Raw genomic sequence first — 14,609 nt, 5'->3', positions numbered from 1 at the left:
TGCAAATTTCCCCCGAAATTATCATAAGTAAACATTCGAAGCCTGGACTAATAAAATCCCATCTGTGTTACTTCATATCGAGTTAGTAGAGAGCTGTGATAATGAATTTTGTAATATCTCACGAACAGACATCTCAATCAGGCACTAATCCCGTGATTTTACTGCCCAAGCTCTCAGACCGGGGGTGGCGCCGGCGGCGGCCGGGGAGCGCGGAGCCACAGCCGGGCAGCAGGGCCTCGGCGGGCCCAGCCGCGACCGCGCATCTCCCGCTGCGCCTCGCAGGAGGCCCTGTGGCCGCTACCGCCGCACCCCTGGGACCGGGGTCGGGGTGTCCCAGAGCAGCGCACAGCCAGAGGTTACGGGCCCTCCTCTACGTCCTTCAAACGGGGGCAGAGGGAGGCCGAGCGGTCCGGCGGGCTGGGGAACAGCCATGGGGGATTGCGCCCACCCCGTGGCGTGACTCAGGTGGGACCCAAGGCGGAGGCGGGATGAGGGGGCACGGTACGGACAGCGCTGGACAAAGTTGAGGTTCCTGCAGCACCCTCGCGACGTGACTCCTGCGGCGGCTGGGCTTCTTTTTCACATTGATTTTTCACTCCCAAAGTAATTGTTTTAAAACTCCGATGCCTTCATCTTTTGCAGATAACGGGTAATGGAGTCCAACTGCCGCAAACTTGTCTCCGCCTGTGTTCAGCTAGGTAAGAGAAACCTCCTCCTCCCGCTGGGCCGAAGCACAGCGGCCCCGCTGCCGTGCGGCGCGCTGCGCGGGTGCGAAGCCGGGCAGGGCAGCCCCCGGGAAGAGGAGCCACCTTCGCGGAGGGGTGCGTAGCAGCGGGCGCTGACCACTTCTCCCCTGTGTGTCCCCGTGTCCCCGTCCCCAGGGGTGCAGCCCGCCGCCGTCGAGTGCCTTTTCTCCAAGGAGGCGGACATCAAAAAGGGGGAGCTCAGCGAGGCGCCGGAGGGCCGAAAGGAGCCCGCCGGCAGCAAGCTTCTCGGGCGGCCGCCCGCCGGCCCCAATGGTAAGCGGCGGCCCCTCCGCGCCCCTCCGCGGGCCGCGCTGCTGGGGCGGCGGGCGGGAGCTCCGAGACGGGCCCGCCTGCGCGGCGCCAGGGCGCCCTCTGCTGTCCGCTGGCTGCGCAGCGCTGCTCCCGGGCGCCATTTGCGCCTGATGGTACGCGGCCGCGGAGCAAGAAAAAGGGGGGGGGTGCGCGGGCAGGGGCGCGCTGATACCCGCCGCCAGCGTGTCCGTCCCCCCCACCCGTCGCCAAAACCATCCCGGCTGTCAGCGCGCCTTTCAGACGCCCACAACGCCGCTCTCGTATTTATTGATGCTATTTTTTGTGTCCCCACCACCCGTAAACACGCTGCCGGCCGGTCCTGCCCCCCAGAGGCGGCCTCCGCCGCGCCCCGCCCGCAGGCAGGGCGAGCTCCTGCCCCCTCTTCCTCTGTCCGCTTCAGGGGGTCTGGTAGTCGAGCCCAAGGGGTGGTAAAGCAAAACAGCAATGCAAACACATTACAAAGAAGAAAACAAGCGCTCTGTATTTCTAGAGACTGTTTAATCCAAGATTAACGTAATTTTGTTTAAATAAAATATATTAACCTGAATTAATAATACAGGAAACTAGAGCGAATTAATAATGCACGTATTCCTGGTCCCGTGGTTAAACACTTCCTTGTAAGAATACTGTATTAACCCTGTTTGGCCAAACAGCTCTCTGTTTCTCAAATAACACCCAGTGTTTTCAGGAGGAGCCACGTCCCCTTCCCGAGTCCACCCTCCCCCGGAGACTTTAGCCAGGGTTTGCTCGCCAGACGTCAAACCCCCCTAGAAGAAGAAACTCTTAGGTGAAAGGAAAGTTAGCCGGCAAAATCCGGGGTAATGCCAAACGCGAAGTTAATACGAGCCGATAATTTTTAATCCCGGCAACATACGCGATATTAAATTGTGCACAAATAGGCTTTACCAGGGCCTGGCGCTTTTTCCCTCGGCCAGCAATCAGCGTTAAATAACGTGGAAAGGAAGGGTGACATTGCTTTATATACGGTTTGCGAATAAGCAAGGCCTCCCTGCCCTCCCCTGCAGTCCCTCCAGAGGAACAGGTGGTCTTAATCAAAGCCCTTCGCCCGATCTAATGGGAAAGTGGGGACCTTTCCGATAGGATAAATTTATGAGCCCTTCCAAGTCAACTTTATTCGGCTAAGTATTTATAAAAGTAATATCCACATATGCTCCCTGACACGGTAACTTTTACTTCCCCAGCCGAGAAACAAATGGTTATTTTCTTAACCATCAATTATGGACCCGGATTATTGTAGTACACGCAAAATTTCCTGCCTCGTTACCGTATCAGCCGGTCTGTTCTTTACTGGTCGGGCTGCAGGGGAAGGGAGGGAATTGCGATCTAAACGCGCTTAACGCCGTTAATTAAAATAGAAGTCTGGGCCGAAGAAGCAACGTTGCCTGGCCATTGGGGTTGCTGGGCCATTAAACCCTTCTCGTTCATAGAGAAGGGAAGCGCGGAGGACCGCGGGTGCGGCTGTATCTTTGCAGATATGGGGATATATCCTTTGTGGTGTGGGGATATATCCCTGGAGGTGCGGGGATGGTTCCTGTGTGAGTGCCAGCCCTTGTCTCTGTGCGACGGGGCAATGGCAAGTCCTGAGGCGCCCTGGGCTGCTCGGGCGACTCGCTGGAAATCGGAGAAGTCGCGGGTGTTTTCTCGCCGTCCGGGCGGGTTTTGTTGGGGCTTGGCTTTGATCTGCTTTTAATCGGCGGTGTTAGTTGATATGGACGTCGGGGCCCCGTGTTCTGCGGGATGAACATCGCGGGAAGCCCGGGGGGACTCGGGACCCCACATGGCACTTGTCGGGCAGGGAAATTCCGAGGGCGGTCAGGGAATTTCCCGGTTTAGGCACCGTCGGTGGGCACAGGGAGAATAATCACTAACTACCAGCATTGGTAATGATAGTAAAAAACGCGAATGTTTGGTTAAATCGATGCTCCTGCGCAAAGGAGAAAGTGAAATTCAGCAGGAGACTCCCAAACCTAGTTCCCTGCGGGAGGCGGGGAAGCCGGGGCATTCCGACAGAAAGGTGTCCCTGGCGGGAAAAGGAAGATGGGGGAAGTATGAAAATATTACTGCATCCTGGAGTGTGAAAAGCAGCCCGGCGGGAGCCGCGTTGACTCAGGGAAATTGCTGCTGGGTGCCCAGTCCCGCAAAATTAGGGGAACTTCAGCGCACGCTTCGACAGCCCCACAGCACGTGCAAGGGTTTGTGGTGGGTTCATTCAGATAATTTTTATGCACGGCTGGAAGACGAGTAAACTCTTTGGGGGCTACATATATATATGTATTTAATCTGTACGATTTGTGAGCTCTGCCAATTCTACTTAAGGAATCATTTCCTGTAATCGATAATCTGAGTACTGCTGAAACAGCAGCCTCCAACTTCAAACGTTGAAATTACATCCCCCCTTGTATCACCAGTCAGCATCACAAATTGATTGTTTCAACCCTCTATTTATATATATTCTTCGGGTTTGAATATTCGTAACCCGACATCTCTTTTTCAAAACTAAATCCAAAACCCCAGCGCCGGTTCAGTTTTCCGCCCAGGTCAGATGCATCCACGGCAGCGGGCACAGCAAAGCTCCGCGGTGCCTTTTCTGACCCCGGCAGGAGGTGATGGGAGCGCAGCTTCCGCCCCTGCGGAGGGAGCGGGCGCTGGGGGAAGAAGAGGAGGAGCCGGTGCCGAGCGGCACCCCCCTCCCTGCCACCGGACATGGCCAAATCTGTACCCGGAGCTGACCGGCGCGGTGGAGCCGGGGTTGCTCCGCCGGTGCGCTGCCCTGCACGGCTGCAGGGAAGTTGCGCGCCCCTTCCTGCAGCAGCCGAAGAGCGCTAATTGAAAGTTATTTATTGCGCTTCGGATATACAATTTTGTGCCGTAGTTCCCCCCCTCCCGCCCCGTCGTCTCAGAATAATATATGCAGCGGTTGTTAGCCTCACCCCAGGGAAAACTAAATGTATAACGAAAGCTTATTCGTGAGGAGGAATAAACTAACGGAACAACCTGATGTCTTCTTAATCCCATGTAAAAAGCTCTGTAGTCTTCCTAATATTGACTGAATGGGTAATTAATGGCTCTTCATCTAGGAGAATACCCGGTAATCCGAGATAGGCGAAAGACAACAAGCCAAAGGTAAAAGACAACAGGACTAGCTAGAGACTCCACATGAGAACTGATTTATCCATTTAGGAGAGCATTACGCCTAAAAACAACGATCCCGTAAGGAGATAAAGGAAAAGTGAGAGAATAAATACCCATCCTAAGTCTGGTCGTCCCCCGGCACCCCCAACCCAGCTCCCGCCCCGCTTTCGGCCCGCCCGCCTTCTGCACCGGGGCCGGCACCGCGGATCCCGGCCCGCCGGCGGGAGCGGGAGATCGAAAACACCCTCGGGAGCAAATAATAATATTTTATTTTAATATTTACAAAATTAAAAAGGAAATGCAGAAGGTGGAGCGGGGTGCGGAGCAGCCCTAGTTCCCCAGTTTTCGTGCCGCAAGTTGCCCTCCGGCGCAGCGGGGCGCGCCCCCGGCCAGCCCCGCAGCACCGGGCAAAGGCAAAGAGAGGAACACACCGAAATCATTACTTTTTGGGGGGTGTCAGTCCCGCGCAGCAGGTGCGGACAGTGAGTCGGCCGGGGTGGCTTTGCGGCCAGAACCCGAACCTAGAAGGCAAAAGCTTCTAGAGGAAAAAAAGAAAAGGGGAAAAAAAAAAAAAAAGAAAAACACTTTTGACATTTTAATTGAAATCTTTACCGCTAATATATTACTTGGTTGACTACAATTAGGTTGTTTTTCGGTTGGCTGACAGCTTTTAAAATATTATTTCACTCGGGAAATAAAAGCTTCATCTCAGATTATAGCTGGGTATTTTTGGATTTACGTGATTTATGGTCACCATGACAACTAATGCTGCGTGGTAGCTCCCCTCCTGCCCGGGCTGGGGGAGTTTTAATCCAAGGCGCATAAGAAAATGCCTGCACCCCCTCCCTTCGGGCTGCGGGGCCATGCCGGGGCAGCGCCCCGCTTTTGGGGATGCGGAAGCGGGCGGTGGGTCTGTGCCCGCTGAGCCTGGGAAAGTGCGGGAGGGCGGCGCAGTAGCCGGTCCCTGCTCCCCCTGTCCCACTCCCTGGGGGGACCGGGACCCGCTGAGTGTCCTGGGACAGGAGGCACCGCCGCTGCGCCCTGCAAGGACACCAGGCGCGTAAAAAGCGCTCTGCGCCGCGGAGCCAGGAGGGACTTTTCGTTTGGAGTTGCGGCGGAAGAAGCCAGAATTTCCCCAAACTAACGAAAATAAACTAATGCAAAACAAAAAAAATAAAAAGAAAGAATGGGAAAGGGCTCATCTGCGGGAGGGATGCATTGCCCCGTTGAAAAGGAACTGCGTCGCCTCCCAGGGGCTTTGCGGGCCGGTAACACCCCGGCGAGGGGCTGGAGAAGGGCCGCACCCCGCCCGGAGCCCCCCGCAGCCAGGCCGGGACCGGAGCCGGGACCTGGGCAGCCTCGACATCTCGTGGGGAAGAGAGACGGGGGGGTGAAGGCAGAGCCGGGGTCCGATTTCTGGGTGCAGGACTATGGATGTAACGAGAGGTTAAGAAGAAACGGGGATATGATTGGTAAACAAATTGTGCAGAATGGAGTTGGATTCATATTGACTTAGTTATAGGTCATCTGCTGCCGGTGCAAAGGGAGGAAATATTTACTTTACACATATACTTTATGATCTTGGGGGAATTAGAGGAAATTCAATAAGAAAACGGCTAGAATCATTTTAAACCCCCTATTTAAAAGACTTAAGCAAATTAGAGTCTTATCAGATTAAAATCCACTACAAATGTAAGAGCATTGTCTCCGTCGAAACGCTGTGGGGTCTGAGAAAAGAGATTCTTTGCCAAATCTCAGGGATAAAAACACGTCATTTAAACACCAGATAATGAGCAGAATGTAAATTAATTTAACCTTCTTTACTAACAGGCTGCGAAAGTAATATGTATAATTTAGTGATAAGTGAGATTGCAGGGGGTGATACGTTCCTCGGACGAGCATCGGAGACTAAGAAGGACCCTTGCGGGGGGGGGGGTGCAGAAGAGCAATGGGATACAGGAAAGTTTGGGCGCTAGGATGCGGCTATGGAGGGCCACTGCAAGGGAAACCTTTAGGTAACTTTTCGATGTAGATGGACAGAAGGCAGAGGCACAAACTGCGTTTTCCTCAGGGCTCCCGCGGCCTCCCCGTCCCGAGCAGGGCCGCGGCCCCCCCGGGGCATAGCTCAGAGACAGGCTGCTCTACCCTGGGACACCCTAACAGGCACCGGAGGACAACCTGTCCCCGCCCCACACCCGCTCCCCCCTCCTCCTGCCGGACCCGGGTCCGCAGCGGCCTCGCCCCGAGCCAAAAGCGGGGCCAGCGAGACCCCGCAGCCCATCCCTCTGCAGTCTCTGTCTGGGGGTCGCTGCCCGGGGACGAGGGGTCACATCCTGCCCCCCAAACCTCGGAGGCAGGGTCGCTCGAGGAGGTCCTATGGGTGAGTCTGGAGTGCCGGAGCTCGGCCCGGTGCAGGGCTTGGCCAAACTCTGCAACCGGTGTTCGCGGGCGCTGGTTTGGGTTCGGGGGCTGTTCTGGGCGACGGGACGGCCCCCATGAGTCCCCGGCGCGCGGGGGGAGCGATCCCTGTGGATAATGTGTAAAACCGGGCTGGAAAAGCCCCCTCGGAGGCTCGCTGTGGGGAACCCGGCTGCAGGGAGGGGGCGGCAATGGCAGTAACGGGGAGAGGATTCCCCCCGTGTTCTTTCTCCGCCTCCGGTGCGGGCAAAGGGAGACCGGGCGTGCAGCCTCTTGCACGGTGTGCAGCTTTCCGCGGAGGGGCTGCTGCTCTCTCTGCCGCCGACCGTGCCTCGCCGTGGCCATCCCGCTTCTGCCGCAGCGGACCCGCCGTCCCTCCGGCCGTGACCCCGCACGACTGTTTCCCACCCTTTCGGACAGAAGGAGTCGGGCTCGGAGTCCCCCGCTTCCCCCCTTCTCGCTGCAGCGCCCCTGTCAGTGCCGAGCGCTCCGCCGGTGCGGAAGGCAGCGCGGCGGAGCGCGGAGGGAGCGGGCGTGCTCGGAGCCGCCCCGACGGGTCGCCCCCTGGGCCGGGCAGGGGTTGGGCTCTTTGGGCGCGGGTACGACCCCCGAGGCAAACCGGGCGGATAACGCGGGGTTTCGGAGGGGCGCGAGAGGCGGGGCGCGGGCAGGGGCGGACCGCGGCGGGGCGGGCCGGGGGCGGTGCGGGGCGTGGCGGGTGACGTGCAGCGCGGGGAAGGCCGCCGCCGGTTTAAGATGTCAGGCCAAGAGGGAAGCGGCTGAGCTGGTGCGGTGCGGGGCCGGCCGCGCGCGGCGCGGGTCCATGCGCGGGCAGCGGAGCGCAGCGCAGCGCCCCGCCGAGCCCCGCGGCGGGCCGGGGGCCCTCGGCCGGCCGGGGAGCAGCCGTGTCGCCGTGACGGTTCGTGCAGGACCGGATTCGCTCGCTCGCCTGTCGCCGCTGTCGCGTCCCCCCGGGCGGCGGGGGGCTCCTGGGCTCGCCGTGCCGCCCGGGCGCTAGCCGACCGCCGCCCGCCCCGCCGCGGCTCCCCCGCCCAGCAGCCCTGACACCCCGGAGCCGTGGGGCCGCTCCGTGCCCGTGGAGGGGGCCGCCGCGCCGGCCGTCGTACAAGTACCGACACCTACAGACACACGCACACCTTCTCCTACCGACCCCCCAGGCGCGCACGTAGACCTTGGCATCCTTTTGCCGATGAACTGCATGAAGGACCCGTTAAGCCTGGAGCGCCTGGGAGCCGGGAATAAGCTGTGCTCCTCCTCACCTTCCTCCTCTTCCTCCTCCTCTTCATCATCTTGCCACCACCACCAGCCCGCGCTGGCCATGGCGACGGCGCTAGCTCCGGGGCAGGCGCGCTCCTCCCTGGAGTCCGCCAAGCACCGGCTGGAGGTGCACACCATCTCCGACACCTCCAGCCCCGAGGCCGCAGGTAAGAAGGCGCGAGCGGCAGGGATCCCCGGACGACCCGCTGCCCTGCCCCGGCTTGGCCCGCCTGGCCGGTAGCCTCGCAGCCCGCGGTGCGCCGCCGCCGCCCCTCTGACCGGGAGCGCCCCGCACCCGACCGAGACGTGCTTCGTAGGGTTCCTTTTCGCGTGCGATGTCTGTGTGCCGGCGTGTGGGAAGATAACGACACGTGTAGACAGGCGAATAGCCTGTACAGCGGCGGGCGAGTGATGTGGATACAGATGGGCGAGTAATATGGGCACAGAGAGAGAAATACTATAGATACAGACAGACAAGTCATATGGGTATAGACGGAGAAATGTTATGGGTATAGTCGGACAAATCACATGGGTATAGGTAAAGGAATGATGTGGGTAGACTGCGCTAATAATACGGATGCAGGCAGAGGAATAGCGCGATACAGGCAGGCGGGTAATGCTGTTACAGATAGGCAAATAATACGGATTAAGTGTATGCAGATGGGAGAGACAGACCGGCGAAAAACTCGCGTGTATCGATAGGTGAAAACCCTGCGTACAACGGAGGAGGGGCGGCTCCTTCCCGCTCCCCGGAGGTGGCTGCTCTCCGAGACGAGCCGCCCGCGGGTGCGGAGGAGCCGCGGGTGCGGGCGGCCGGCGCGGTTAATCATTACACCGCTGAGGCGCGCTGGGGGCAGGCTGCGAGGCCCGGCGCGACGGGGACGAGCCCTTCCCCGGACGGGGGAGAGGAGAGAGAGAGAGAGGAGGCTTCGGAGGCTGAGGTGCCCTCGTTTTCCGCCTTGTTGTTTTTTTGTTTCCCCCCCTTACAGAGAAAGATAAGAGCCAGCAGAGCAAGAGTGAGGATGCGGGGCCCGAGGACCCCTCCAAGAAGAAGAGGCAGCGGCGGCAGCGGACCCACTTCACCAGCCAGCAGCTGCAGGAGCTGGAGGCCACCTTCCAGCGGAATCGCTACCCGGACATGTCCACCCGGGAGGAGATCGCCGTCTGGACCAACCTCACCGAGGCCAGGGTTAGGGTAAGTCGCTACACCACACGCCGGCTCCGAGCAGCGGGGGTCGGGGCGGGGAGGAAAGGGGAGGAGGGCTGCGGTGTCTGCAGCTGCTTTCGATTTCGGTTTGTATGCAAACTCCAGAGCCTTTGCACAAAAGCAGGGCAGAGCAGGACAGTTCTGTCAAAGCGAGATAGATTGGGATCGCTCTCTCCCTCTCTCCCCCGGAATATTATTTGCTGCACGTTTCGCACTCGCCGCGCAATGCGTCCTGCTCCTTTTGATCGAAACGCTAATGAAAACATTAGCCAAGAAAGCAACTCGGAACAGGCTACAACCTGCGCTGCCTCTAATGAGAAAAAGACGTAGAATACACAAGGGCTTTTATTTCTCTCCGAGGCACTCCCGACGTGCCCTTCCTTGCATTTTCTCTTTCTTTTGGTTTCACAATTCGACGGGCGTCTCTCTCCGCCCTTTCCCCCTCTGAGATTTATGGAACCATCACGGCGCTGCAGAGATGCCGAGGCCGGATCCTGCTGGCGTGCAAATGCCGCACTGGAAGGGGAGGACGACACCCAAAAAAAAAGCCCCAAACTGGCCGAAACCCCGATTTTCGGTAATCCCACGTAAATCCTCTCCCTGCGGTCGCTCAGGGAAAGCGATGCAATGCCAGTCAGGGCCGGAGCGAGTGGGGCCGGCGGTGTGCGGGGCCGGCGCAGACCCGCAGCGGGAGCGAGGCCCTGCAGGGGCCACGCCGGAGTTCAGAGCGGTGCCGGTCGCGGCGCGGCTTTTGCGGGAGGTTTTGGTTTCGGGCGGTGCACAGCGGCCAGAGGGGGCCCGTCCCCGTGGTGTCCGGGAGGCCGCCGCCCGGCCCAGTGCTGGGGGGTCCTGCAAACACCCCGGGGTGGCTCCAATACACACGGGTGAGGCTGTTCTTGGCTGCTGCCCGACGGGTCAGGCACCCAGATGTGGATTGGGAAGGGCGCGTTGTCCCCATTGTCTGAGGAGGGTCCCTTAGGTCTCATTTAGCACGTTGTTAAATGGCGATTTTTTTGGGTTGGGTTTTTTTTTTCGGTCACTTTGGTTTTTTCTTTTCGCCAAAGAGCAGTCGAACAAGTTTGTTTAGAAAGTGGTTTTCGGCTCTGGAAGCTTTCTAGCTTTAACAAACTGGAGCAAGGATTTATTAGTTGCTGGCTTCCCAGTAATAGGAAACATCGCCTTAAAATTCCGCGGGTTTCCAGGCGTTTTGCCCTCATTTTTGCACTTTTGTGTTTCCCCTGGATGGCTCCAGCTCGGAATAAGCCAAGGAAGGAGGGGAACAAAAAAGAGAGAGAAACGAGGAACAAAGCAATAACAATAGAAAGATAGAAGAAGGAAGCGTTTGCTGCTGTGGCGCGAATCAGGGCATTGCATATTGTGCCGGGGGGTCCAGGGAGGGGGGCACGAACGTTCCCTGCTGAATCCCGGCGGCAGCGGGCCCGGGGGGTGCTCGGCGGGCCCGGCAGCGCATCGCTGCCCCTGCCCAGTGCAGGGCTCCGCAGAGGAGGAGGCGAACCTCTGTGTGTGTTTATGTGTGTACGGACACATCTTCATGTATGTACACATGTATATATGTATACGTGTATATATGTATATATACATATAGGGACACGCTCAGCTGCTGCCGAGAGCTTGTGAAAGGCTGCGGTGGTGGTTCCTGACTAATTCGCGTCTTGCATCTCCCTCCCTCCTTCCCTTTCCCTCCCCCTTCCAAAGGTTTGGTTCAAGAACCGCAGAGCCAAATGGAGAAAGAGAGAAAGGAACCAGCAAGCCGAGCTTTGCAAAAACGGCTTCGGTCCACAGTTTAACGGCCTGATGCAGCCCTACGATGACATGTACCCCGGCTACTCATACAACAACTGGGCAGCCAAGGGCCTGACCTCTGCTTCCCTCTCCACCAAAAGCTTTCCTTTCTTCAACTCCATGAATGTCAACCCTCTGTCTTCTCAGAGCATGTTCTCCCCTCCAAACTCCATCTCCTCCATGAGTATGTCTTCAAGCATGGTACCCTCTGCAGTCACCGGGGTCCCCGGCTCCAGCCTCAACAGCCTGAATAACTTGAACAACTTGAGCAATCCCTCCCTGAATTCTGCTGTGCCGACGCCAGCCTGTCCTTATGCTCCTCCAACACCTCCGTATGTTTATAGGGACACATGCAACTCGAGCTTGGCGAGTCTGAGACTTAAAGCCAAGCAGCACTCCAGTTTTGGCTACGCCAGCGTGCAGAACCCTGCTTCCAACCTGAGCGCTTGCCAGTACGCGGTGGACAGACCCGTGTGAGGCACCGAAGTAGGAAACACTGCCTGGGAATCCCTCCCGCTTCCCGCAGAGACTGAGAATCACGCTAGAAAGTAATGGGCACTAGAGAGAAAGAGACAGGAGGAAAAATCAGACAGAGAGAGAGAGGGAAGAAGAGAGAGAGAGAAGGGGAAAAAAGAGGAAACCACTGAAATAAGATAGTTCCTTTGTTTTCAAAGGACCTCCTACAGATTCTGAGATCTTTCTTTCACTAAGAGTATTTCAACAGTTACAAGGACATATATATATATATATGGACAAATGTTTGACTGGATATGATATGACATTTTAATGTTACTATAAGCTTGTTATTTTTTAAGTTTAGCATTGTTAACATAAAAATGACTGAAAGGATGTATATATATCGAAATGTCAAATTAATTTTATAAAAGCAGTTGTTAGTAATATCACAACAGTGTTTTTAAAAGGTTAGGCTTTAAAATAAAGCATGTTACACAGAAGCGATTAGGATTTTTTCGCTTGCGAGCAAGGGAATGTATATACTAAATGCGACACTGTATGTTTCTAACATATAATTATTAAAAAAAAAATTTGTGTGAATATCGGTTTTAGAATAGTACCTCTGGTGGATGCAATGATGTTTCTGATATTGCAATGTAAAACATGCCCTGTGTATAACATTTCGTACAATATTATTGTTTTACTTTTCAGCAAACATGAAAAAAAATGAAATGTGTTTTATTTCATGGGAGTAAAATATACGGCATACAGTTCTGTCTGGATTTTTATTTACCAAGCCAAGCTGCGCAGCGGTAACCGGTCTGCAGTAATTGACTGGTCGCTGACACTGGATCTCGCTCTCTAGAAACACAGGGCAGTACTTTTTATTGCAATACAAATAAGTGCCGGCATTTTTTTGTTTCCACGTAAAAATAGATCCCAGGCGCTAACGCTTCATGATAGAGAAACGCGGGGCTTGGACCCGCGGGATCCCTTTATTCCCTCCCGCAGCCCTGAGAAAGTGGATTATTTGACATCGTTGGCCTCGGGAATTATCAGCCACAAAGTTGCTGTATCTCGAGCATAAATTTCTCCCGCTGTGAAGGAAGCTTTTATTACATTAAAGAAGAGGGGGTGGGGAAAAGAACAGAAAAAAAGGCAAAGAAAAGCCAGTTTGCAAACAAACTGCTCCTGTTCAGAATAATCTGTCCCCTCTGCCGCCCCCAGCGCTCACCTTCTCTCCCTTCAGCGGGGAGATCCTTCATGTACTATTGCATTTCTATTCCAAATCCCCCTTTCAGACATGAAGAGAAACAAAGAGCAGCCCAAACCACGGCGGCCCTGCGGAGCGCGGGGGTGAGAGGTTAGCCCCGCGTTTCCTGCGACTTCGTGCTGCAACACGTCGTTGAAGGGAAAGGTCGTGCTCTCCTGTGTTTTGTTTTAAATAATATCGACCCATTCATTCTCAACCTGCTTGTTCCTGAAATTATACAGGATTATAACTTTGCCATCGCCCCGGACGATTGAAACAAATCAAGATGAATTGCCGCTCGGCCCTCCCTCCCTCCCGGCGGCCCTCACCCCCCGTGCGGGCAAGGAGGGGCTGCAGGGGGGGTGCGAGGCTGCTCCTGCGGCAGCCGGCGAAGAAATTCCGCAGGCGCGTAAACTGGCGAGCAGCAGAGAGGACGGCAGGGAGGAAACTCACGGCGGTGGGGGGCGAGCTTGCTGCTTGCGCGGCCTTTGCGCGCTCCTCGCGCGCTTTTGTGCGGCCGGGGGGACACCGCGGTTAGACGGGGAGAGGAGCGGAGAAGAGAGGGAGAGGGGAGAGTTCAGCGCCCCAGCGCCCTGCGCTTTCCGCTGGGGAAAATGCTTCCCCCACCCGAAAAGGGGGTCGTCCCCCTGCATGTTCCCATTTTCAGCGTGCACAGACCCCAGCCCCACTTTTTTTCTTTTATATGTTTTCCTTAATTTTTATTTTCTTTTTATTTTTTCCATAATATTTTTTTTTTTTTTCTGTTTGTTTTCCGGGGGGAGGAGTTGCTTTTAATTTTTTTTCTTCTATTTTTTTCCTTTTGTGTGTGTGTGTTATTTTTCTTAAACCCGTTTTCTGTTTGCTCTCCTCTCTGTGTTGTTGCCAGGGGGTCAGTTAGAGCCTCCGTGCTTGGGGCGGGGGGGAGGCGGGCGCCCCCGCTCCATGCCCGGCCTTCCCGCCGTCCCGACCCAACGCTGCTCCCGTCGTTTTTTTCCGCGCCGTGTCAACACCTCGCCCGGGTGAGTGCCACAGGGTCTTCCAAAAATGTCCCCTTCCTCCTCCTTGTCCTCTCCCTCCTTGCTGGGCCGCGGGCGGGAGGTCTGGGGGCGACGGCGGCGAGGGGCGGGCAGCCGGGACCCCCCTTGGGATCGGGGAAGCGGAGAAACGCGGGTGCTTTTCTGCCCCAACTCTCTCGGCGGGACGGGCTCGGAAACCAGCAAGCGGCTCGCTGCGGGTATCGGCATGGTGTTTTACACGCTCTTCTCGGCTCTCGTTTCTTCTCAGCGGCACTGGTTATTTATATTCCTCTCTTTTATATATCTCTATATATAAAATATCCATGTATGTATTTAGAATATGAGTGTGATAGAGAAAGAATATATATCTAATATGTAGTATAGGCGTATACGTTTAGAAGAATAATATATACCGTTTCCAGACTAAAAAAAAAAAAAAAAATTGGATCAGAGTTTTCCACTCTACTGTGTAATGGCTCAAATGATGAAAAATCAACGTGACCGCTCAGAGAGGACATAAATCACTCCGAGTGTAATCTGAATTTCTCTTTCTCCCCCTAGCTGAAGCCTTGAGGGTCATCATTTTTCTGCGCCACTTGACCAAAGATATAATGTTTTGATTAGGTCGTAAATCAAAATCTTGCCTCGTGTTTTTCCTTTTTCTGATTCTTTTTTTTTTTTTTTTTTTTTTTCCGGGGGCTTCCCTTCCCCTTATCGGCGGTGGCAACGCGAACCTGGAACAATGGAGGCCGTAGAGACGGCTTGAAAAAGCCACAACGAAATGAGAGATTTGCAAAGTGCCTATTTGCAGAAGTGGCGGGGGAGAGGGGTGAAACACCGGCCTCGCACCCCCCAACCCCCCCGGGCCCTCGGCAAGGGGCCTGCTGCGCGTCCCTCCGCGCCGGGCGTGCGAGCGGGCAGCGCCGTCTGCCTCCCAATCCACATCCCAATCCACATCCCAATCCACA

At 56.0% G+C, this 14,609-nt stretch overlaps 1 protein-coding gene across 3 annotated transcripts; it reads left to right on the top strand.

Moving 5' to 3' along the window:
- The first annotated feature begins 648 nt into the window (after positions 1-648).
- Positions 649-12,140, top strand: PITX2 (paired like homeodomain 2). Of its 3 annotated transcripts, XM_030491975.1 has the most exons (4): positions 653-698; positions 882-1,019; positions 8,897-9,102; positions 10,831-11,547. In XM_030491975.1, exons 1-4 carry the CDS (start codon positions 653-655, stop codon positions 11,392-11,394), a joined length of 954 nt encoding a protein of 317 aa, XP_030347835.1. In that variant the 3' UTR covers positions 11,395-11,547. The 3 variants fall into 3 exon arrangements, with proteins under 3 accessions (XP_030347836.1, XP_030347835.1, XP_030347834.1); XM_030491976.1 differs by lacking the exon at positions 882-1,019 and having other exon boundaries at positions 649-698; positions 10,831-11,920; XM_030491974.1 differs by lacking the exons at positions 653-698; positions 882-1,019 and adding an exon at positions 7,782-8,074 and having other exon boundaries at positions 10,831-12,140.
- The last annotated feature ends 2,469 nt before the right edge of the window (positions 12,141-14,609 follow it).

Source organism: Strigops habroptila, chromosome 7 (assembly GCF_004027225.2).
Source record: "Strigops habroptila isolate Jane chromosome 7, bStrHab1.2.pri, whole genome shotgun sequence".
Taxonomy (NCBI): Eukaryota; Metazoa; Chordata; class Aves; order Psittaciformes; family Psittacidae; genus Strigops; species Strigops habroptila.
Note: the sequence above shows the minus strand (reverse complement) of the source record. Positions and strands in the feature narration are given on the sequence as shown.

Excerpts from the sequence above, each read along its gene's own strand:
- PITX2 (XM_030491974.1), top strand. The coding sequence starts at position 7,840 with ATGAACTGCATGAAGGACCCGTTAAGCCTGGAGCGCCTGGGAGCCGGG. Across the intron at positions 8,075-8,896 it reads CTCCAGCCCCGAGGCCGCAG|AGAAAGATAAGAGCCAGCAG; the intron begins GTAAGAAGGCGC and ends CCCCCCTTACAG. Across the intron at positions 9,103-10,830 it reads TCACCGAGGCCAGGGTTAGG|GTTTGGTTCAAGAACCGCAG; the intron begins GTAAGTCGCTAC and ends CCCCTTCCAAAG.